Raw genomic sequence first — 26,071 nt, 5'->3', positions numbered from 1 at the left:
TATTATGTATATAATATAGTAAGCATATTTACGTTAGTTCGCGCAAAACATGAATTAAATGTGAAATTTCTGTATTGTTGTAACTTATTTACTATGACTTATTAATATTTTATAATTTAAGATAGTATATTTTGAACTTAACAAATATGAAGGGCGATAGTCGTATCGATTTACTGTCATTATTATTGTAGACAAAAACAACAACAAAGGTAAAAATAAAATAAAAATGCCATCTAGAGCCATACAGTTTTTACCATTAATACATGATAATTTTACATGTACCAATAAAATTACAAAGTTGTTGGTATACAATAAAACTGTCTTATATTATGTTGAATACAATGCGGTGCATATAATATTATAATACGTTCTATGCGATATACTTACGTAGGTGAAAATAAAATATACTTATGTTTCTATGAATAAAACGTGTGTGTATATTGCATAGGTACAACACAATATATCTTCATTTACTATGAATTGGTGCTGTATAAGTCTTCATTAACATTTTTATAGCCTGCTTGTTTAGGACGAAACCGGAAGATGGAAACACGGCGAATACTATCTTTCGTTTAGTTGCATAATATTTAGATGTGCCCTGGTACACGTTATAAATATTTTATATGGTTTTCTTGAGCATAAAATATCAGGGAATCTCTCTCGTTGAATAATATTCCCGTACATTAAGTTTTTTTCCTTTCTCATTTTGCATGGATAATTTTTTCGCTTAAACCAACAAATGTATACGGATATACACAATTTCAATAATATAATTAATTTTCCGATGGTACATATTAATGTTTATTAAATATAAAATGTATTACGATTTTTAAAATAGATTTCACGCGTATTAAAACTATTACGAATTGCGTATTGTACAGATTAGTTCGTTTCGAATTTGTTTGTGTTAATATCGGTTGGCAGGGGCTGAGAAAAACGAATTAATCATTTAAATAGTTTTTATGGTATATCTGTACGACGTGTATACATTTTATTTAAATCATCCAAAATAATTTAAATTCGTTTAAAACCGGTAAAGCGAAATGAATTTAAGTGAACGGTTTAAATTATAAAAAAAGTTTATGTACACAAAACACTATAATATACGTTAAATAAAATATCATATTAAATGCACAGTGGCGGTGGCCGAGATGTTATATAGCGAAAAGATGGTTCGATAGTTTTCATCCGTACCTTATACTACCTATATGCTATATATTCACAATACACATATTATTACACACACACACACACACACACACAAACACGCACACAAACACACCACGCACATATATATATATATATATTTATTTATATTATCACTGATAATGTTTATATATATATATGTATATATTGTATATATGGCGTGGGATTATAATATTATTATATCCGTTATTGGGGTCACGAAAACGCGTATATTCACCGACACGAAGTAGTATAATATGCAAAAATTACGACCGATAAAAGTTTTAAAAGTATTAAAAGCTATAAACATTAAATATATCGAATGGTGGGTGGGGGGGGGGGTGTGTATAACGTTTTCATATATTTATTGATTAAAAGAATGCGAAAAGCTCATAAAGATAACAAATGTATATCGACACTATAAATGGCGTACTATCCGACCGGCCCGTCGGAAAACCAACAACAACTACTACACTATAGTACGCACTTCTGCGGCGTTACTATTATTATATATTTATACGTAATAATATAACGCAATGGGCCGACGACGATGACGACGATGACGATAATCTAAATTATTCCATTAACAATTAATACAAGTCGTAAGTATGAAAACAATTTACACAATAATTCGCGTGTAAGCGTACCTATGTGTATTTATTTATTTCTTTTCGTAATACGGTTTATCGCCCGAGAGTCGCCGTAATTGGTTTTCCAAATCATATGTATATACATACGACTCGGTAATAATGCCCTCGCAACGGTCCACCTTAAACTCGTCTATTTTACTATAGCGTTTCAAAAACGCATTACACTCCGATCCCGAGGAGGAGTACCCAAAGGAGTTGTTCCGTTATATTATAGTAACGCGTACCCGTGAAATAACAATTCAGTAAACCCTGAAATTTAAATTACGGACACTGCCTCGGCTTTGCAGCTCAGCAGTATTACACATTTGTCTCGGCCCGACTTTGTTTCCGTGTAAAATTCAAGGCAAATCAAATAGCAACAGCACCGGCACCGGCGGCGGCGCCGTGCATTATTCCTACACGTCTCTACCGAAAGTATAATCCAAACGTATTACACGTTGTGCGCGCGTTATTTCGTACACGATATAATATTATATGTTCGCTGCCGCGTATCCCTACCTACCTACCTACGATTTTATATGTTAATACTTAATGCCGGTAATAGTATTGCTGCGTGCGTCGTTAATAAATATTCTGCGCACATACGCTATTTCGACTTGGCTATGATAAGTGTATTACACTATTTGCACAACGGTATAATAATATGTATACGTATAGTGTTTTGTAAGTACATAGACGAGTAGTATTGCTTTGATTTCGTTAAGACTACACTTGCAAAAAAAGTTTATCGTAATTCTTGACTGTTGACCGTATTCCGTGCACTGCGCGAGATAGTGAAGTCATTGTTATTAGTTTATAATTCGAAGATATATATATTATTTACATCGCAACCGGCGATGCTTTGCGTCTGTGAGTTCATTAAGTCATTTATAAACCCCGTCCCCGTAATCTAGTTGAATAACTTTCAATTATTGTTTTTTTTTTTTTTTTGCCAATTAAACTTATTTAATCCAGCTTAATTAAAAACTACAATAATGTACCTAAATCCAATAAAATTAATTTTGTTAAAATTAATTATATACTCGCGTTTATATCATATATTTTTTTTTTTTTTATCAACAAAGCCGCAATTACATTCATAAATTTTAATTCTGAGTTTGTTATTTAATTTAAATTAAAACAGTTCTCGCAACGTAGATGTTGTTTTGACATTTAATGTCGATTTATTTTAAATTTTAAGTTAATTCTTAACATTTAACAAGGTTAAAAAACAATTTGCAATTTATAAAAGTTGCGAGCAAGGTAAGTTGTGCGTTTGAAGCCATAATATGTTTAATGTGCATTATAAAATATCATAAATACATATGTATTCATTATACAAATTGATTCACCAAACATCGTTACTCCCATTTTTTCATTTATTTGAATTTGATTTTTGCAGTGTTTAATTATATTTAAGAACATATTTTTAAATTTTTAACATCTTTTGTATTAAGTATTTAAGGACTGTCATGTGGTGATGCAAATGTCTACTTTTAAAAAGAGGACCTTCTTTTTTATAATTTTGGTCTCGATACTTAATCATTTTTTAAAAGAATTATCCATAAAATAGTTTAATGTAAAAAAGGTGATTTTTATTTGTTAAACAAAAGTTTTTATTTACACAAAACACTCTTTAAATAGTATAAAAAACCTCAAGCATTTGAAAATATAACATTTAAAGTATATTTAAAAATTCAAAAAATCATTGTTAAATTACTGCAAAATTGAAGGAAAAAAAAGGTAAGCATACCTAGTGAATTACTCTGTATTGTGAATATACCTAATACTAGCCGTCGAATCATTAAGAATGCGTACTTTGAATCAGTGTTTTTTGTAAAACACAAATAGCAATTACTTATTATACGATTACATGAAATAGGAAAATTAGCACGTGTATAAGTATTTTAATGTATTTACAGAGCAAATTATTTATGTAACTATTCATATTAATATATTGTATTCATATTTTTTTGTTTTATTTAAGTTATAATAGTGGAAAACTTGCAGCTCTCATCTTGAATTTTACTCTATTGTTTTTATATTTTTAAAGTATGTATCATAATATTGTATTTTCTCAGTTAATAATATAGTTTGTTATCTAATTAATGTTATTGTAATATAATTTTGAAAAACGGTTTTGTATTGGAGAGCTGCAGTTAACAATACTATATTAAATACACAAACAAAATATAAAAAGTGAAAATTATTGTTTTCGTATTTGTTAAAAAATTAAATAATTAATTTCCGTTTTACAAGTTTACAAAAATATAAATGTTTTTAAATCCGCAGCAGGATTACAGATAACTGGTATTGGAGTATATTAAAAAAATATTATAATATTATATTAATTGTGATACTAAGTGGTGCGGGTATATAATAACTTAGACAAACATAGTGAGATAATAAAATGAATAAATTCATATTATATATTATTATGTTTATATGTATCGTAATAATATATAAATTAGTGTTTGTTTGACGAAAATTGTTCGCCAAATTGTCACCGATTGCATTATAAATAAATTTGTCGAAATCCGAGGAGATAATTTGCGTGCGTACTAATTCGTCTTGAGCGCTCGGCCATAATACTATAATATACATTATATTGCACCATACACAATGTTTCGGACAAAATAAAAATGCGACTTCATTAGTCGGCTTGTTTCGGCTCATTGAAAGCCATTTACCCGTGCGTACTATATATACACACATGTATAGTAGTGTGATTACCCGCGTGCTCATAGCGCTTATATATATACACCCTGTCTACAGACCGAATCATTAATCCGATGACCATTGTCTGTTCCGAATGTGCAGTTTCCCGGCCCGCCACCATGGCATATTATATACTTAATGTTCTGAATAATTCAATTCAATTAATGGCGACTCCTGTACATTTATATAAACGCACAGGAGCACACTAGTACGAGTGACTTCACTCATTCTTCGGCCATATTAATATATTATTATATTATATTCTCGCTAATACGCTCTTGTCCCGCGTGTAATACATTAACACGCACTATAATATATAAAAATGCGCTCGATTTCTGTCACAGTAATATGCACAGTAAGTAATACTTAACACCGTAATACGCTATATTCTAGATAATTGTATTATACATAATAAAACGAAATAGAAAATTGACTATGCTGTGTGTTTAGTGTGAAATAAACTACAGAACTATGATGTCCCAAAATGTAGTTCTGGCTATTGTGTTAATTATATACCTATATTAATTATACGTCTAATATTGTCTATACGGTGTTGTGCCTCACGATTAAAGCGATCTAAAGTTTTCGGTACGATTTTAGAATTTTCATTAAAATTAAAATAAAGAAGAAATACCTCCAACAGGTGTGTTTCTCTCTTCTTTATGGTCGGCTGATTTAACTTCGTCCCTTTGTAATTCGTTGCCTCCGTTGTTTGACTTGACGCTATTGTCATTCGGGAAGAAAATCGGCTCCTCCGCTTCTTCGGGAGGCCAAATTCCAGGCATTACAACTGAAACAAATACAAACAAAATATCTTAAAATATTACGCTGTTTAAATTAAAAATATTATATTTCGCACATAAACTTCTACGCGAGCGGTGATTTAATGTCAGCTGGTGCCTGGCTACCAACCATAATATAGTTATAGTGTCGCCCGAACGAGAGCGTATTATACGTACGTACAAATAGTGCTACAAAAATATATGTTATAAAATCTGTTATTACATAAAAGTATTATTGTGTTTCATTCTGTCAAATATTATTATACATTCGTAAATCGAAAAACAAATTAATATTCGGTGCTACTGAAATTTTCATTATTTCATGACACAATATCGGGTTTGGGATTATATATTATTTGTGACAACGGCATTAGTCGAGGCTTTCGTACGACTGTTGACCTGGTATACAAATGAATATAGTGAATTCTCGTGCAACATCCGAACGATACCAAAACACAAGTAATATCCTATCGGTAAAGTTGATAAGCATGGATAAACAAACGCAAAGAATTATTGTAGAACGCTTGTAATGTAATGTACAATAAAACGGAATACTCGAGTGTAAACAACGTTAACCAGAAAAGTACAATTGAAAAGTACTCAAACGTTACTGAAGTATGAAGAATACGGATCAAAATCAAATAAAATGATGACTTATTGCTTTTTATAGTAAAATATTGGTATTTGGCTACCTATTGTATTAGTTTTTAAGTTACATTTTATTTTTATTATTATTATTATTTTATTGTTATTAAGTTTGGAAAATAAATCGAATTATAACATTATTTCATATATAACCTATATGTATAGTACTCTTCGGGGGAAACAATATTGTGATATTATGTATTCAAGCTATGATAACATCGAACAGTTTTTCGTAAGGTTCAGTGATTTTTTATTTACTAATTTTAATGTGCTTACATGATTTTGATCGATTTATATTTACTTGAAATGTGTGTTAAAAACCAGATAGTATCATACTTCGTGGTTTTATAAATGTTACAGATGAATTTGTTTAAAATGCCTATATTTTTTCTAATAGTTTTGAATCAGGTTCAGTTTTATATAATATAATAATAATATACAATAAAATAATAAATATCTTTAGGTTATATAATATATGTATTGATATTGTCAAAGTTCACCAAAAATAATGATATTGTATTATAGTGTGGTTTTTTGCAAACTTGAATTTACATTAACAGGAAATTTTTTTCACCGCTATTCGTACTTAGTACTTTATGTATCATGGAGTAACTGTTTATTTTTACTATTTATTAGAATTATATGTATACAATTGTTTTTTTTATAGGTTATCATGATAATAAAATAAATTTAAAAATAATAGGTATATGTATATTTTTTTGTTTTTTTTGTAAAAATATTTGAGTAAGTAGATATAGGAACTTGATCAAAATACTTTTGAATAAAACATATATAATACATATACAATATTATATATAAAATATAAATTATAAACAAAAGAAAATGTGTACTAAGTATGGATATATAGACATTATATTATGTCTATAATGCATCTTCTTAAGAACTCTTTATAACACATACTCTTCTTATGTGTACATAGTATTATTATATCGATCGGGAGATGTCGCCCGATTCTGATACACTGCGCATGGTAATAGCAATAATAATATTATTTTTTATAGTTATTCAAATGTGTCCATGAATAGTGCTCGTAAATAATATAAATTACTTGGTGACGTAAATTTTATCGTTTACTCACTATACAGGATTGTTATTTTTCATGCGTAATTCATTCATTTTGTTTTTTTATTTATTTATTAAAGAGATATTAATCTAGATTGGTGACAATTTGCTTACAACAATTTTCGTTGCCCTTAAATTATATTATGGCATTACTGTTCAGCGTTTTGTACGGGCATTTCGTGTTTTTCATTACATTGCTAGTTTAGCATAATAAACAGTTTAAATAATATTACGTTTATTTTTACAAGATTTGTGATACCTATCGGTTGGGATTCAATGCAAGAATTCTACAACTGTAATACAAACAATAATATTAAGGGATAATTGTAGCAATGTGGATAGCTGCAAAAATTACTTTTTAAATTGTTTTAATAGCGACTTTTTATGCAAATAACCTAATGTTTTACGTCTATTGAAAATCTCCTAGTATTTCTCTGTTAGTTGATAATATAACACTATTACACGCTATATAAAATAAACAATTTATTATAATTAAAGGTCAACTTTATTAAGTAAAAATAAATTTGCGGCGATTTTTAGATCACTGCCACACGATTCGACCGTTTGGTTGTTTTTTGTGAGCAAATCGAAGTTAAGTAGAAGCCCCAGCAGATATTTAATCGAAAAATTCGATATTAGTTCAATTTAAAAGCTATATCTGTGGAGACTTGAAATATTAATAATAATATAATATTAAATATTATACGTTTCACTTTACACAATTTTATTTTAAAAATGTTTCATTTAGTTTTAAGCTGTTTATTATCATGATAGTTACATAAATTATTTTAAAAGCAATATCCAAAAACATATCATTAAATATACTTAGTGTTATAGGCTGACAGACCTCAACTCACAATCGTATTTCGTACATAATGATATATACATTTTATTGAATTAAAATTTAACAGACTAATTACACTCATTCACTGGACGACTGATGTACAACAGATCAGTACCTAATATTTAGGTTTTTATTTTTAAACAATAAATCAACGTATTTTTTTTTTTACCTTAAATATATATTGTAAAGCAAAGTTTAGTTCTGTAACATATCAATTTATATATAGACTTTAAAATATTGAATCACAAAGAAGTATATTAAATTATTATCACGACATTTTGTTTTACTACAATAGGATACTAGCAGATAAATATAAACTAATTTTGTTACTACGCTGCAGTTGGTAATTTGATTTAGCCAAGTACAATCTATCGTGATGGTATTGTTTTGTTTTTTTTTTTTTATCGTTGTTGGCATGGTTGTGGATTACTCGGGTGGTGGCCGGAAAATGATGAGTGAAGTGTAATAATAAATTTATTAAATCTTAACCATAACCTATAGAAACGCCCATAGCATCGAATAACCGGCGACTTTTATATATCTATATTATGTATGTATACATTATATTATTCTAGAAGTATGCAAATGGGCACGCGCAAGGTTTTAATGACAAAAGATCTTCGTCGTCAGCGGGGGCGGCTGGAGTGTCGATTTCTGGGCGTGGATAGTGGAGAGAAAAAATCGGATCACTGATGAATACGTGACGGGAATATTGACTTTGGGAAAAAAATTCGCATTCGCCTCACGCCCTAGTGGTAAAAGTAAGAATTGGCGGGAAAAAAATGTTCCAAAAAGCAATTTCTTTAAGCTTCTTTTCTCCGGTGGCCGTCGTGGCTGTGCACATAGAGTTCATTATTAAATTAAGTTCTTTCCGGTTCCGTTTTAATGCGCGCGCGGAATTCGATTTCTCCGCGCGTCGCGTATCACGGTGACGGGTGACGAGTGACGGTGAGATAGAAATAATAATATGCGTCCGCGGTGTATATGACGATACATACGCGCACACACATACACATACACATGCACACTGTTACTGCGAATCCGGGGTAAAGGACGAAGGGATGTTTTTTTTGCCCTTTAACAAGAATTTGACTTTATGATTACATCTTTCCGGCCAATAAAAGCACCCTCCACGGGAAGGGTCCTCTATCCTTTGATACGGATTTCGTCGCTGAGAATTATTATTTCCACTTCCTGGAAATCAAATGTAATAAAACCCACGTCATGCCCCAGAGAAGAAAGCAATATATAAATATTCGCGATTTAATATCGTGACTATAGACAAGTGACGATAATATAACTATACATTAAATATTAATATAATAGGCATTATGTATTAAATCTTACCTTGTGACATAACAGAACAACGTGGTTATATTTTCTATATAATATAATATTATTATAACATTGTTTATACAGTAAGCGTTGTGTGATTGTATTTTATTTTGGTTTGTATGGAAATATTGGCGATTGTCTATTGAAAATCACATCACTATATTTAACATTATGCGTTACATTTTATTTTATTATTGATAACGACATATGCGTAGTAGGTATGGGTTATAATATAATATCGTACCATTGATTCAACATAAACATTGTATATAATCGTATCAGAAGGATCTGGTGCGTAGTAATTCGATTTTCGAGTTGGATATATGATAATTCCGTTACCAGCTACTTTAGAGTACTTAAACAATTACACGACCGAGTCGACATTTGAACGTCTGAAATTCAAATTAATCTTTTTGGAATTAATTACAATTATTCTTTCTCTTTGTTTTAACAAATCAAATTAATCTGAGTATAACTGTAGACGTATAGGCGTAAAAGTCAAAATAATTATGATGACATTTTTAATCTCTCCTCTGGGAATTTGTTTTGTCATTTTGTTTTCGTGTTGCGAACGATAATTATTATTTTTCACGTGAATGAGAATATATCGAACACCTCTATATTTTATTTATAAGCATTACATTATTATGCACGCAGTTCTTCACGATAATACAAAAGCGATTGGTTTATAATAAATAAATTTGACGCCATGACAGTATGACACAATAACATTAACCTTATATTATAATATATAGTACGTATGACGACGAAAATTGGGGTACGTCATTATTAGTTAACATCAAACGCGTTCGGTTTTCGACCCCGTTTGCGATGTATATAATAAACGTTGCTTGAGGGCTAGAGCAAACCATCAGACGAGCTGATACTTATCGATAATTAGAATTCGACGAGCTACCGTTATTATTATTATTATTGTATAGGATAAACGATCAGGTCAGATTCGATTAAATCTAAAGTGTCTTCCTCATGAATGAGTTTTCTATTGTAAAAATATATATATATAAAAAAACTTTATAACATCACGCACGCTGGAAGGTACATTCTATATATATATACTTGTGTGTGTGTTAGAACGTATATACGCCGTGTTAAAACGACTTGGAGCTGGTGACGTACAGTCCGGGGTAAGGGAAAATCGGGTCCTGAGGGACAATGTGGACGGGAAATGAAATTCTTGAACGTAATTTATTTGCGACAAACCGGGAGCAGCAAAAACCTAAGAATAAAAATAACTCGACAAACACGTTGTGCTAATAAACTCTAAAACCTTTCCATTCAATGTAGTATTATATACTTATATCACACACACTTAAAATTTAACTAATTCTTTGGAGAAAATCTGGCATATTTTGGATATAAGTATAGGTACTTCCCCAAACTTTGTCTCTTGGCGAATTCGTGTCAATGGTGTAGTCGGCTGTAGAATAGTATTAATCTACTATTTATTTACAATATAAAAGTTGGAAAAGCTAACCAGTTTGTGTGAATTTAATGAGTTACTCTAATTTTAATTTCCACCATTAGTTGATCATTGTACAACTGTATTCTATATTAATTTAGCCTATTTTTAGTTATTTACTTGAGTTACAACGAAGGTTATCTTAAAAATGGCACGATACTATTTGATTCAAGTTTATTTAAATCGAAAACTATTTTAATAAAAAAAAATACATAATTTGTAATAATTATTTTAACGTCTTGTAGATTAATAGATTAGTATAGGTAAATTAATTAGGTTATCTGTATATTATTATATAACGTGAAAGAAAAAATAATTTATGTTTTGTTATTTTTCATAAGCTATTTTTTTTAGTATTATATAATTATATTTTTTTTTTTTGCTTGGTCTGGCGTGGATGTCAGACTTGGTGATTCATCATCCAAAATATATTTTAATATTAAACATTGAAAACTTAATAATTTGGTATAATAACTTATTAATTGTATAAGTAATAGAAATGATGCCTGACGCCTGTTATATGGTATATTATGTATATTTTAAAATATATATTATATACAGTCATTCAATATTTATATATTATTTTTAAAATATTTCAGAATAGGATCAGTAAAATCAGAATAATTTATATACATAATAAAATATCAAATTCAAATCGCATAACTATATAATAGTCAACTCAGAAAATTTGAAAATCACAATTATAAGCTACTATAATATTATAAACAGGTGACTCATCGAGAAGAACTATTTACACAGTTATTATTTTTTGAAACTCAATAAACTGTGAGTATATGAGCTAATATTCTTCTATCTTGACGTATATTATCTTATTTATATAATACCTTGTATACGTATGTGTATTATACGTATATGCGTATAATATGTATATATATATAAGTATATACACTGGGAAATGGCAAACGTCGTACGTCATCGCACGTAGAATAATAGTGGCAGAAATTACTATGTGGCTGATAAGAGGGTACGTACAGCGATGGCAGAGTACATATTTTGACGTTAAGGAGATAAATGTAGCAGCTCTGACGTTATTTGAATGGATCGAAGTGTTGAGCAACAGAATGGAAACGGAAGTTTGGCGAATGCACGCCATGATGCAGGTAATGATAAGACTGCGACAACGGTGTCGAGAAGGGTTTCGTGAAGGAAATAGTATTAAATATGAATACTACGGGGCGAGTTCAAAAGTGACAATAACTCAGGAGGACGATGCAATGACGACGACGACAATAACTACGCCAACTAATAAATTATAATGATTCGGCTACAGTCAGTTTATAATAATATGTCAAACACTAGTACACTATCATATTTTAGATTAATGTTACCGAATATGTAATTCTTATTTAATAAATTTATAATAGGTATGAATATGAATACTTTATATAAAGCGGATTTTAAGGATTTTACATTATTATATTTATTGGGTTTATATAAATCAACAGGTTAAGTTAGTCACTTTGTGGACAAATGTTGATTACAGAATTGGTAGAAACAGCTATATTTCGTTTAGAGAGTATTTAGTATATTCTTCATATTTTAAAATATGTGTTTTGTTTTATTGACTATGGAAAAAAAACCATAGTTGATCATTTCCTGAGTGAAGATATTTTTATAATTCCAACACATTTGTGTAATTAAAAAAAATTGAAATTAAAATATCAAAATTTATCTAATTTATCTATCTTGTTGGATTGTAATTAAGTTTAGTATCTTGATCACTTTGGTCTTCTCGGATTGCGATACGCATATTTACTGTTTGACCAAATCGTTAATTAATCACTGAATATTCTAATTTCTCATTCCAAGAATAAAACAGATAACAATTTAGTATAAACATTAAACTATTTAAACTATATAATATTATATTAATATGCTTTACAAGCATAATTAAATAATAGTGATAAAATCCAAAATAATATGTAATATTTTGAGTACTCGTATATTTCATTATTTTTTAATAGGATATTGAGAGAAAATTTTAAGAGTTTTTAGTGCATATTTTAAACGTTTAAAAACGTAAGAATCCATTCTCTAGGAGTCTAAGTTATATCATACGACCGTAATCTATATATACTTAAATACATTATTATTTACTATAATAATAATATCTATAAGTTTGGGGGTATTGCAGTAGCTAGTATACTAATTTTATTATTACATAATAATCAAGACTGGATCAAAAAATTTTAACACACAGAGGTAATAATAAAATACAACCAATATTTTATTATAATAAGCTCTTAAAAAAAGAGAAGACATATCTTATAGTTACATTTCATATTTCCATAGCTACTACGTATGCTGGTAATATTTAAAATATTTTTAATAACAACAAATTCTTCACACGAATACAAATTTAATATTTATGTGATAATCTTTTTTTCTACGACAAAAATGTTGAATTTAGTTTTCTACTCATAACCACAGATTTTCTGATATCCGACAATAATAATAATATATAGTTTTAGTTTTAATTAGAACAGAGACACAAGATATAAAAATATTATAATAAAATGTATGTGCAATAAAAATATATTCTGTAATGTAAATTTCCGATTTAAAAAATCCAAAATATTTAATCTGTAACAATTAGTAAAACAGTTTTTTGAGTTATCCTTGTTTGTTCATTTACAAAAACTATTCTTGTAATTTTTACTAGCTTCTCTCATTCAACAAAGTAGTAATTAAACTAAAAAATAAATATCCAGTTTCACAATCTGTAAATCGATTTTGATTAATTATCTTAGTAAAACCCGATATATTATAATGATTAAACTTTTGAATCAAGTATGGAAATATATACCGGTTTGCGATTATAAACAATGACTGGTGTCCTCCACCATAATATTACTATCATCATCTAGTAATCACCTATATTTCCGGAATATTTAACATCGATAGTAACATTTGGTTCATCGTCAAAACTTTAAATGTACATTGTACGTAATATATAATACGTAGCATCCTTTTGAAATTCATTTGAATCTTGATTTTATGGTTTTGTATGGCTTTACTTAAATTGCACTTCCCAATTCACAATAGTCTTATTTGTATTGAAAGAGCACCGGATTAATAATAAAGCGCTACTCAGTACTTAACATTTATTTTAAAAAACATTCTCACTGGGGAAATAGTTGCAATGATAAAAAGTTACGATGAAAATTTTTAACGTCCAGTTTGGTCCACTGTGATATTGAAATTATATTAATTAAAGATATTTTGAATGCAAATTATAAAGTGTTTGAAGTTATTAATTAAAACTTTAAGCATAAATATTTACACCTAAATATAGATATAGGTGCATCTACAATGCTTTTTAAATTAAAAATAATTTATGTGTTCAACCATTTAATAAACCTAAATAATTAGGTACTACGATTATACTACGCATATTATAACATAGTGTACTCCATTGGATATACATTGTCTAGTCATGGCGTATTATTATTATCAAGAGACCTTTTTAATAGCTAGAAAGTTGATGATCCAAAAAAAAAAAAAAAAACAATTACATTCAACGAAATATTATCATAATAATAATATTTACATATTCAATACAAAACGAAACAATCGCAATATTTCAATATAAGTTTATAATAAAATAATAGGTATTGATATATTATAATTAATACATATACGTATTATTATCATATTATACACCGTATCAACCGCATATTATTTAAGCGACAATCTATCTGGAAAACGTCAGTGGCATTACACACGATAGCGACATAATATTATTATATTGTTTATTTAGGCAATTGTGTTTTTTCTATTAATTTAATTTTAATCTCATTTTGTCTCTTACCACCGTATTACAGAGGTACATTCCATAGAGTGGGCGAGTTAAATTAAAAAAGTGAAAACGTAGTTAATAACTAGGCGTGGGATTTTAAAGATTTTTGACATTTCTTCTGTAATTGATATGCATTTCCGACCAAGTTATAAATATGTTTCATTTTATAATTATTCGGAGTTTATAATTTTTAATATTTGTAGGCATTTTATGAATTTATTTATAAATGTAGAGTATTTATTAATTTTTTACTTGCCTACATTTTGTACGTTTAAGATTACAAATAATGTACTACCTATGCAAAATCAATGTTGTACGTCAAAACTAAAAAAATAATGATTTGAATATTTGCCTTGCCCATTTGTACATAAATTTCATATTTTAATTTTATCTCAAAACAACGATTAAACAACTCAGTAGTAATAATTATATATTTTTTACTATGATAAGGCAAACTGTCCGTGGCATCTGTAGCTATTGGACGTGTAACATTACATATATAATATAACATAATTACTGAATTATTTTAATAATTATATTATAATATAAAATTGTCCGTGTATTTTTGAATTGTTTGCTGTTTTTAAGGTCATCAATATTCTATCCTTATTATTAATGTTTTTGGAAAACAGACATAAGCGAATGCACAATTATTGTAATATATTCTAGATTGAAAAGAAATGTCTCTTATTTTACAGAACGAAATATTCTTATGCCTTCTCTTTTTTTGAACTCGACACTAAAGTACTTTTCAACAGTTATAAATACATGTCGTGCAAGTTAACTTTTAAATGACAAATAATATTTTTTTAGTCTTTATGTAGTTCAACACAAATATTTTTTGCAATGTGTTCGGTTTCATCAAATATAATAACTAATATCTGTGTATATATAATAAGATACTAAAATCAATTAAAAATACAATTATGAACGATAATACAATGTGTTGCGTGTGTTTTTGTTATAATTACCTAAATTTAATTGTTAGGTCACCATGTAAATTCTTGTCTACGGCGCTAAGCTTCAGTGTACACAAGATAATTGATATTATATTACGAGAAGAAAACGGTGTAGGCATGCGTATGTTTGTATATCATTGTGATTTACTGAAGTTATGTTAGTGAGCGCGGAAAGAGTATGATGGTATAAACAGAAATAAACAAAATAATGTATTTTTTTTAAAAAAGGACGCGTTTTTTTCGTATGGCTTATGTTTTAGGGTTAGGACGCGTGGCGGCCCATGGGTCACGATAAAACATTCGGCTGGATGAAATATTAATATTTTCGTTGGGATATAAACATAATATATAGATATAATATGTGTGTATGTGGTATACTATTATTTATTTTGTTTCACCAAAATTCAATACACCGTAGAAAAATCTGGTCGAGCGACATTAATCATTTTCGAAAAGTCAAAACGGCTTGAGATTTGTGTGTTCGGGACATGCACGTGTATGTGTTATTATTTCCCTGTCATTTATTGGTTTACATATTTACCTGAGAGCATTACCTAGGTAGGGCTCCTTCGTCCCCGCGTGGAAAGTTCAATATTGAATTGAGCAAACACACTCTGCTCGGCAAGACAAAATTGAATTTCCGTCGTCTTTTCTCCTCTTACCTGTCCGTATAAATAACAACGACGACGAAGTCTCGTCCACATCAGGTTCATACTATTTATGTCGATTTATAATAATATTGATAATATCGTAAACCAGTCAACATGAGGCTTTTCGATTCTATCTTACGAATGTTAATAAATAAAATGTCCAACGATTTAATGTTACAATTATAATGTTTCGCGCCACCAACGAACATATCGGAGATACTCAATTCTTGATTGGCCTTTTATATTTGTTTTCAATTTTAAAGAGAATACATATTTTAAGACGTCTCCTTTTAATCTGTTTTAAACTTTTTTTTACCATGCATTGTCGTTTACACGTAACTACTAATAATACATGCTATGAAATTATGGAAATATTTATACAGAGATTTTATTCGATTTAGAAATTAATATCATAACAACGATATGGTATAATGTATGTATGATTGGATCACGATTAGAACTTGTTGTCAACAATGTCAATTATTTTATGATCACAGTAATTATTGTATCGTACATTATTATAAATTATAACAATCTATAGTATATTAATATAGAATATGTTTATTGTTTAAGTCGTTACTTATATAGTTATATACACTATTTTAATCAAGATTTAAATTAATACTACATTCAATTTTATTATATTAGTATTTTCTGTGTATAATAACTAATTAGAACTCTAAAGGGCTTAGTCGTGGGAAAGAACTCAATGTCTTACTTTTTTTAATTTTGAACTTATTTTATGTATTTACCTAGTAAGTGTGGCTTAGGTGATATTTCACTTATTATTAAGTACATACACAATATTGTTTAGCTTAAATTTCAATACGTCATGGTATTTTAATATGAATTATAATTTTTGTACAGTGATATCCTCAATATACTATTTATATCATTTTTGCATTATTTAAAATCAAATATGAATAGATTTTTCTTGTTTTAATTAAAAATTTATCTTGGAATTCTAAAATAAAAAAATATATTTATTTTTTTATTTTATTAAATCCAATCATATTGGATCTAATAAAAGCTTTTAATTTTTTCTTGGAAAAATAAAGTAAAAAAAAAATCGAAAAAATATTCATCAGAGGTTATTCAAGTTATATTTTGCGCTCGGGAAACTTTTAAAATCATAATTAATGTTTTTTATGTATATAACATAAAGCTTATAAAGTTTTTAACACAAAATTAGATTTATTCATCTGCAGTATAGAGGTCATATCTTTATTATCTCTTTAAATGTGTAAAAAATATTGTATACATGTATAGATGATTTTAATATTTTACAGAAAACTTCATAATATTCTCTTAAAACTCTCTCACAAAATGAAAACAATGTATTACTTTATAATTTAAGCAGATCGAAGAAGCTATATTAAAAGATTTATTTGAAACTGTAAATATGTTTTTATCACTTTTAATTCGTTTTAATTGTGTGAATGCATTGGAATTTATAAAGTATTTTTACAAATATTTATCATTGTATGATGATGATTAAATAATTTGTTCAAATTAAAATCTTAACTTACTATTGCATATTTGTTTATTTTTTTTCAACATTTAATTTTTTAAATCTTTTAGTAAATATAGATTTATTTTAACACGTAATTTCAAGCCGTTTTTTTTATTTATATCTATGCAAAGTTTCCAATGAATTATTTGAATACAATAATCAATTAATAATTATTATTGATATGAAACAATGTGTGTTGTTTTTGTGTTTGAAATCCTTTGACCATAACTACTCACATCGCAACAAACAAAACATAAACTATTTCATACAAACATATTTATTTGTTATTATTTAATTTTTAAATTTATTCAAATGTATAAAATACTATATTATGGTATATATATGATATTATAAACTATTCATATAAGTGTTCTCATTTTATATCCGAACAGAACGTAATGGAAAAATAATATATTGATTAAAATAAAAAATATTATAACTTAATGTAACAGAATTGTATACAACTACACAGGACATTTCGTGCATTGTATATTATATGCTCATCCCTTTGATCTACTTTAACTCAATAGATACAATGTAGTCAAGATGTTTTTAAAATACTTTGTAATTTCGTAAGAATTTCTGCTATTTTAAAACACGACAAATTTCGCATAAGAATTTACTTAACATTTTAGCCGTTTTCTGTTTTTTTGTGAATTCTTTAAAATATTACAAGACTACATAAATCAGTGTGTTCGTACAAAATAAGAAACTATGTAGATTGTAGATATTAATTAAAAAGTACGCAATTTAAATATTATAATTATTCTATTTATCTATATACCTACCCACATTATAATGTCGTCTAACATATTTACTGGTTTATTTGATTTTTTGACGTGCAAATATATTTTATAAGTACTTGAAAATTGCAAAAAATAATACCGTCAACTTAATATGTCATATAATATGTTTTTTTGTAAAAAAAAAAAATTTAGATGCATTCTATGATCGTATGATTATATTATCACCACTTATTCAATCGGTAACATGATATTCAACTGAAACGCTAAAGCCAAAACTTTATATAGTCATGTTTCTAGATAGTTTCTATGGGAATCAATTACTGTTATTTGAAATGCCGTATAATTTTATGAACTATAAGCAATATAGTTTTAAATAGGATTTTAAATTGTGTTTATTATTATTCACTTTACTTTGTGTATTGTGCAGTTATGTTTATTACTTCTGTTTCAAATACTACGTTATATTACAGTTTTCTACGTTTTGAGTGACGAAATAATATATAAATGTACTATTAAAAGTTACAGTATACAATTAAAATTTGGATGTATATTAAAAATAAAAAACAAATCCATAAATACGGTTCTGCTTTAATGAATCTTGGCTGAGCTATGGTTTGAATGTTTCTTGTATATTATATCCTTTATTCTGTATTCATCAATCCGATTTAAAATCATATTATTTTTCTATTTTTCAACTACACAAACGTTTTTAAATTTATGAAAATAGTTATAGTTAATTAATTATATTATTTTGATTCTAAAACAAAATGATTTGCAGTTTATTTTCAATCATCAAACATTGTTTAAATTACCAAAAGTGAATAGTTAAGTTAAATTAGGTCGTCCAAAATACGAATTAGTGGTCAATGCTCAATATTCAATTCATAAATAAACATAACCTGTAGTAGGGTATTTCGTTGGACTTAAAAATTATGTGGCTGTGAAAAACTCGTTTTCTTCAAACCAATTATAGGTTCGTTGTTCAAGAGGATTTTGAGTTTAAAATAGTTTAAGACGTCACGTAACGTAATCGACAATCTTCACGGGGGTGGCAAAGCGTTTTGCGGTTATGTAACGTATTTCATGCTCTAACTCGAAACACCAATGACCCCCTCTCCGAGAAGTATACATGTTTTTCTTCGCCGATTACGTGAAAACAAACACACACTGGCTTATATCGGAGTAATTTACATAATTGTATCTAAACCACCACCGCCACCAAGACGACAACGATGGTATTTTGTATAAAACCGTATCGCTTCTATAGCATCAGTAATGCGAACATGTATGTGTGTATGTGTGTATATGTCAACTTTACAAACACACATCTACCCATACATACATACATACATACTTATAGTAATAACCTAGATACGTTACTACCGTTTTCCATGGGGAAATCGACCAAAATGAAAAGCACAAATATCCATTCAGGTGGCTAAACCACCCCCAACCGTCCACTCGAAACCGTCGGCGCGCGTATCCATTGTTATTAATGATTAGAATTCACCCTATACAGTTCAATCAATGCTCATTGTATAATATAACCAAGTACGGTTTCCTCAGCGCGTGTGCGAGTCGACGACAAACGCGCCACCACCGACTTCGTGTAGGTATAATAGCTGTGCACCACCCGTGACAGATGCAGACTACAAAATTAGGCCGACAAAATGGCAAGAATGACCATGTACAAGGACCTTCTACATATTTTGTGTGTGTGTGCATTTTATACTTTGGATACATAATTTATTATTCGAGATAGAATTTTCTGATAACTGATGAAAAACGTGAACACTATTTATTTGATTACATCTGTCACAAAATTAATACATTGTATATTAGTTCGTAATAATTATTATTATTTATTTTAATACCTATATAAATATTATGCAAAAATAAAAAATAATCAAATGTTTATAATAGCTTTTGGAATGCGTTTTTTTTTTTTTTTTTTTTTTAATAGTAACTATTTGTTTAAATTAAATTTTTTTTGTTTAATATTTTCAACAATTTTCCAAGAAAAACATAGCTGAATTGATATAGTTTGTTTGATTATTATTGTTTTAGTTTATTTATGCATGCAGATTAAATGTGGAGGATACAGAATAGATATTTTTTCTTTACTATTCGTTTAAACTTTTAAAGCTTTTCAAGTTATAAATAATAAGTTATTTCTTCGAAATTCAATTCATCAAAATTTTCGAAAAAAAATTTATTTATTGAGAAAACGAAATAGAAATAATATATTATGAATTACATATTTTAGAATATTATTAAAAAAATATATAAATCATATTTTTAATAAGAAATATGTACCTATTAACTATTGGTTTCTTACTTTTAAAAGTAGATTTATAATATTTAAAATTAGACACAAAAAAAAAACATGTAAATTAATTGAGAATTTTAAATATCTTTGAACTAACATATTGTAATGGTGTGTTGTAAATATAAGTTCATACATGAAACCATATTATTATAAATCATTAAAATTGACAAGTATATTACGTTTAAAAAAATAAAATCACTTAGTACAAAGTGTATACCTGTACACATAAAATATGAATGACACAATACTTTTCCTTTATAACTTTATTCACATAAATATCATACAATTTCGTTTCTTGTAAAATATATTAAATATATGACACTAGATTATAGTTTATTATATTTTACAGACGATGCAATTACGTTTATTCCATCGAAACCCTACGAAACGATATAATATGAGCGTACGTATAATATACGGTTTCGTTATTGATGCTTTTACGATGAATGAATTTGAAATTATCTACATACCTTGTAAATAATAATATTAATATTTTTGATGTATCAGTATTTGTAACGCAATTTTATATTTGTGCTTTTAATTTTGCAAAGTTATAGGTAGGCCAAGTTAATAAAAATAGGTAATTAACTTATTTTAATTTAAGTTAAGTGAACTAAAAATTGTTAAATTAAAAGTTAATGGCAAAGTTAACAAACAGTGAATTTCACTTTCTAAGTTTAAGATATTATGAAAAAAATATCAAATTAACTCAGTTTAAAAAAAAGTTAATTTATTTTTTTAATAAGTATGTGGGTCATATAGGTAAAGAACATTTTGTGACTGTCTATATAAAATTATTTTATCAAGAAAATATAACATAACTAATAAAACTATTTTTATTAGACTATACTATTAATCATTTAGACCATAATATTTGATTATTTTTATCTATATGTGTTTACATGATATGTTATACAGTAATAAATTAATAAATAAAAGCTAAGATTTTATTTCATTTCCTAATGGATTTTAAATAAACTGAAAAAAACTATTTCAACAGTCAATCTAACTAATTCTTAACAATGTGATAAGTAAATTAACAAACTAGTTTAGTTAAAAAGTTAAAAAGAATATATATATTTAACATCAACTTATAAACTAAGTAATTTCAACCTTCGTTATTTTACAAACCCGCATATTGTATTATTTTGAATATTAAATCGCCTGAATCTAGATTTAATTTATCTTATCAAATAAAATCTTATAATAACATAATATAGAAATATGCGTACCCCATATGGTACAGATTTAGATATAAATTTATACGTAATCAAAATAAATTAATATTAACTTAGTGACACCCGGTAAAAATTCAAATTTACGGTAAACGATAGTGCCGTGTTATACTACCGTACACCAATTACACATATAACTGGAGCGACCAAATTCGCTAGAAATTGCGTCGTCGAGCCACGCCGCTCCGATCAAATCCCATTTCCCCGGGCAAAGCCGTCGTTATTTTCAAATCCTCTGGAAAATGTCATTTTGGGTGATATTAATTGGGCTTTGCCGATGTAATCGACCTGAACGCAGCGGCAGCAGCTTTTCCGAATGATTTCTGATCCAACGTATTCCGAGCTAATATCCTTGATGATTTGCCTCGGTAAATTATATACGCTGCGCCAGTGGCATATGCGTGTATATACTACTGTCTATAAATACATGCATGTGTATATACATTACCCGTGTATAGGTATAAAATAACACGTGAATTTACATCGTTGTGGGGTCAAATTGTTATACGCGCGCAGACTATATCTCCGGTATAGGTACGGAGTAAAATAACCACCCTAATTGGGACTGTGGTATATAAGCTCTGCTTTAATTGAGTATTAACATTTCACGGAATATGAGATTTAATGAAATTCTATGTAGCAGAGTAGTGTGCAGTATTTTGTTTGCACCGGAACAGCTCTTGTCTTTAATTCAAACATCATATTCAAGACAACGTGCGCGAATATAATACGTATGTCTTAGGTATTCGTTTCCCGGTGACCTGAGGTTTAATTGTATATTAAAGTAAATCCGATAGACGAGTAGAGGACTGGCACATGGGTGAATATCGTATTAAATTATTTGATGTTGAAAACAACGATAAGTGCGTTGTGCTTAACTATATCAAAGGAAAATAAAAACGTACGGAGATATGAAAATAAAAACGAAAATCTACATTTTTGTGGTTGACGCGAACTAAATATTATGGTTGATAGGTTATACTATAAATATACGATCATTTTTATATTTCATATCGGTTGTGATGTTGAAATGTGTAGTGCAGCCTAAGTGTCTAATTAAAATTCACAAAATGGCATAATATTAAGCATTAATAATCACATAAAATAAATAATAGGTATAATATTATTGCATTTAATTTTTTACGACGTATGTTCTCTGATAGTTTGACAAAGAATAGTTGTTGGAAAAAGGTCTACAATTCTTTTGGAACACTTAAGTAAATGATTTTAACACAATTATAATAGAAGTTAAAGTTAAATTTTAAAACGTATTATACCGTAATAGGTCATAAAGGATAAAATATATATTACATTGCTATCGGTAATAAGCTAATAATAAACCTATTAAGTTAATTGAAAAAAAAAACAATTAAGATAGGGAGAAAAAGAGAAACAGAGTGAGAATAGGTAATAATTAATAATCGCATAGTTAACTATACCCATCATAACCAGGTGAAAAAGTCAACAGACTTTTATTAAAGTTGTATAGTTACATTGATGAAAATAAAAACCTCATAAAAAGCGACCTTTGTTTATATGATTGATTGTAACTAAGAATATTCATTGTTATTATATTTAATCAATAGCTTTTGTTATATTATTTTATATTCAACGTATACAAATTATATCATTTTTTTTCCATACATAATAAACTATTACAACGAAAAATGTACATTACTAATTGATATTCGACAAATATATAGGTGAAATTTGCATGTATGTTAAACGTCAAATAATGTTGTTTTTTTAATATTAAATAAATCTACTTATAATATTTAGACAAAACATTTGTATTTAATAAATCAATAAACTAAAATAAAAATTTGAATGATAAAAAATATTAAAGTTGTTAAATATTTGAGATTTCTTTAACTGTAGGTATTAAAAAAAAAGAATAACGTTATTGTTTTACACTTATTTATTATTATAGAAAAAAGGTTTAATTTTATGTCGATTGGTAGAATTGATGGTATAACAATATTATAGTATTCAGAGATCGTAGATTCGCATTTTTAAATGTCATAAAGTTTACATTAGATTGATCGGCTTTCCATTTTCAATACTTAATTCTCCTTATTGCGTTTCTTTGAATAATTTACACCAATCCAGTCAAATATTAAAACCACAGGGAAGATCGATGAGAGTGTTGAAAAAAAAGTGTCATGAGGGAATTTCTCTATAAACATAAATCTGATTTTAAAATTATAATCGTGAACCTTTACATTTTTATTTCTATTTATTCATTATCGAGAACTTGACACATAGGAATTATTTACTATACTACACTCTTATATATAAAATAATATAGCTGATTTACACACAATTGTTTATAAATATTATTTTATCTACAAGCATTGTTTACTTATTTTGTTATTATTTATATAAAGCGAGTGTATGAATTATTTACCGAATTGGTTTAATTAGTATAAAAATATATAACTACGCGATCCTTAACTTTTTTGTAGATATATGAAATAGAATTTTGGTGAACGCTGACATTTAAATGTTCGAATAATGTTATAATATTATTTAGATAAATTCAATAAAGTATTTTTAATAGTAGATAAATTATACGAATTTATATAATATAACAATATATAAAATATATAATAGTTAATAAATATTTATAGACATAAAAAATAAAGTTTCTTTAACGTAGAATTTCATATATCGAAATGTATGTACATAAATATATGGTTATGAACTACTGAGAATTATTGTAAGTACGACATTGTGTTATTTTAAGATAGCATATCATACAATAATACAATACGCATTGCACAGTCTTTGAAAAAAAAAAACCAATAATATATATTATTTTGTATAATCTGTATAATTTCTTTATTCAACTTTCCTATTATACTTAAGTCTTTAATAGTTATCTATCAAGTAAGTTCACCATGTGATTCAATTATTGATAAAATATACAAATTTTATTTTTATAATAATGTTGGACGTTTTCAATTGCCTACATACTTTTTTTTTTTTATTATAAATCGCAACATGTGTTTTTAAAAAAAATGTGCTGTAAACGTATTTTTTTTGTTTTGGACGTTTATTTCTGAATTTAATATTGAGCAAAAAATCGTTCATTAGTAACACATTAATCTACTCGTATGGTATTTTATTTAATTCTGAGATAGGAATTAAACTGTTTTACTATGACTTGATTTTTCGATTCTTGTCGGTAGCTGCCATAATGATAGTTCGATGGTTGAGTGTTACGGATTAATTATTGTAAAAATCCTTATGATTAATATGAAGTTACATTATACTTTAAAGAAACAAAACAAGAGTATTAATGTTTTATAGTTCACGACCATAAGGCTCCCTATACGGTGACCCAAGTATTGAAGTATGGTATTATTTTAATATAATATTAACAATCTTTTTGTTGCACACATTACAATATAATATTTATATATTTGATTATTGGAATAACTAACACCAAAAACGACGTAAGAATAGAGACAATTACTTACATTATATTAGGATTTATTTTATAATTTAACTCATTATCCAAGATGTTAAAATTAAACAATATGACATGTATTATTTAGTACAACATCAAACATGTCTTACGCTAATGAACAGACTGAACAGCAATACTTTTAAAATAAAATAAAAAAATATATATGATTTAATATATTTTTAGACAACTCGTTATAATATAACACTAGATTCTTATCGTTTTCTTTTCAAGATCAAAAAATTCCCAAATGCAAAACATAATAATACAATATTTGTACAATATTACGATGCATAATGTATTCACTACCCCTCTCAAAAATTTTTCAGTATTTAAACTACACAATAAAAACAAGAACTTAGACGAAAAACTTTTAGAATTTAACATTCCGTTGAGATTATATATAAAGAGTTCATTATAGTGTATTACAAAAAATATTTAAATCCTAGTATGATGGTTATAGTTATAGCCTAAAAGATGACTTTTCGTTAAAAGTAATATTAATAATATTGAAATGTTTTATTATTGTCATTGGAAAATAATTTTCCATCCAATACCCCACTATTGCATCGACGGTCTACTAAGTTTTCATGATTTTCGCTTGGAGATTTTAATGTCTAGTTAATATTCAGTTTAAATACGTTTATGA

General features: G+C 27.4%; 1 protein-coding gene across 2 annotated transcripts in view; it reads right to left on the bottom strand.

Moving 5' to 3' along the window:
* Window positions 1–26,071, bottom strand: part of LOC113553389 (discoidin domain-containing receptor 2) — a 244,377-nt gene that overhangs the window by 39,915 nt on the left and 178,391 nt on the right. For both annotated transcript variants that reach the window (XM_026956702.1, XM_026956701.1), the window contains exon 9: window positions 5,167–5,322. In XM_026956702.1, the coding sequence (XP_026812503.1) occupies window positions 5,167–5,322 (156 nt within the window). The remainder of the gene's footprint in view (window positions 1–5,166; window positions 5,323–26,071) is intronic.

Source organism: Rhopalosiphum maidis, chromosome 2 (assembly GCF_003676215.2).
Source record: "Rhopalosiphum maidis isolate BTI-1 chromosome 2, ASM367621v3, whole genome shotgun sequence".
In the NCBI taxonomy this organism is placed as follows: domain Eukaryota; kingdom Metazoa; phylum Arthropoda; class Insecta; order Hemiptera; family Aphididae; genus Rhopalosiphum; species Rhopalosiphum maidis.
This window is presented reverse-complemented; position numbering and strand designations above follow the sequence as displayed.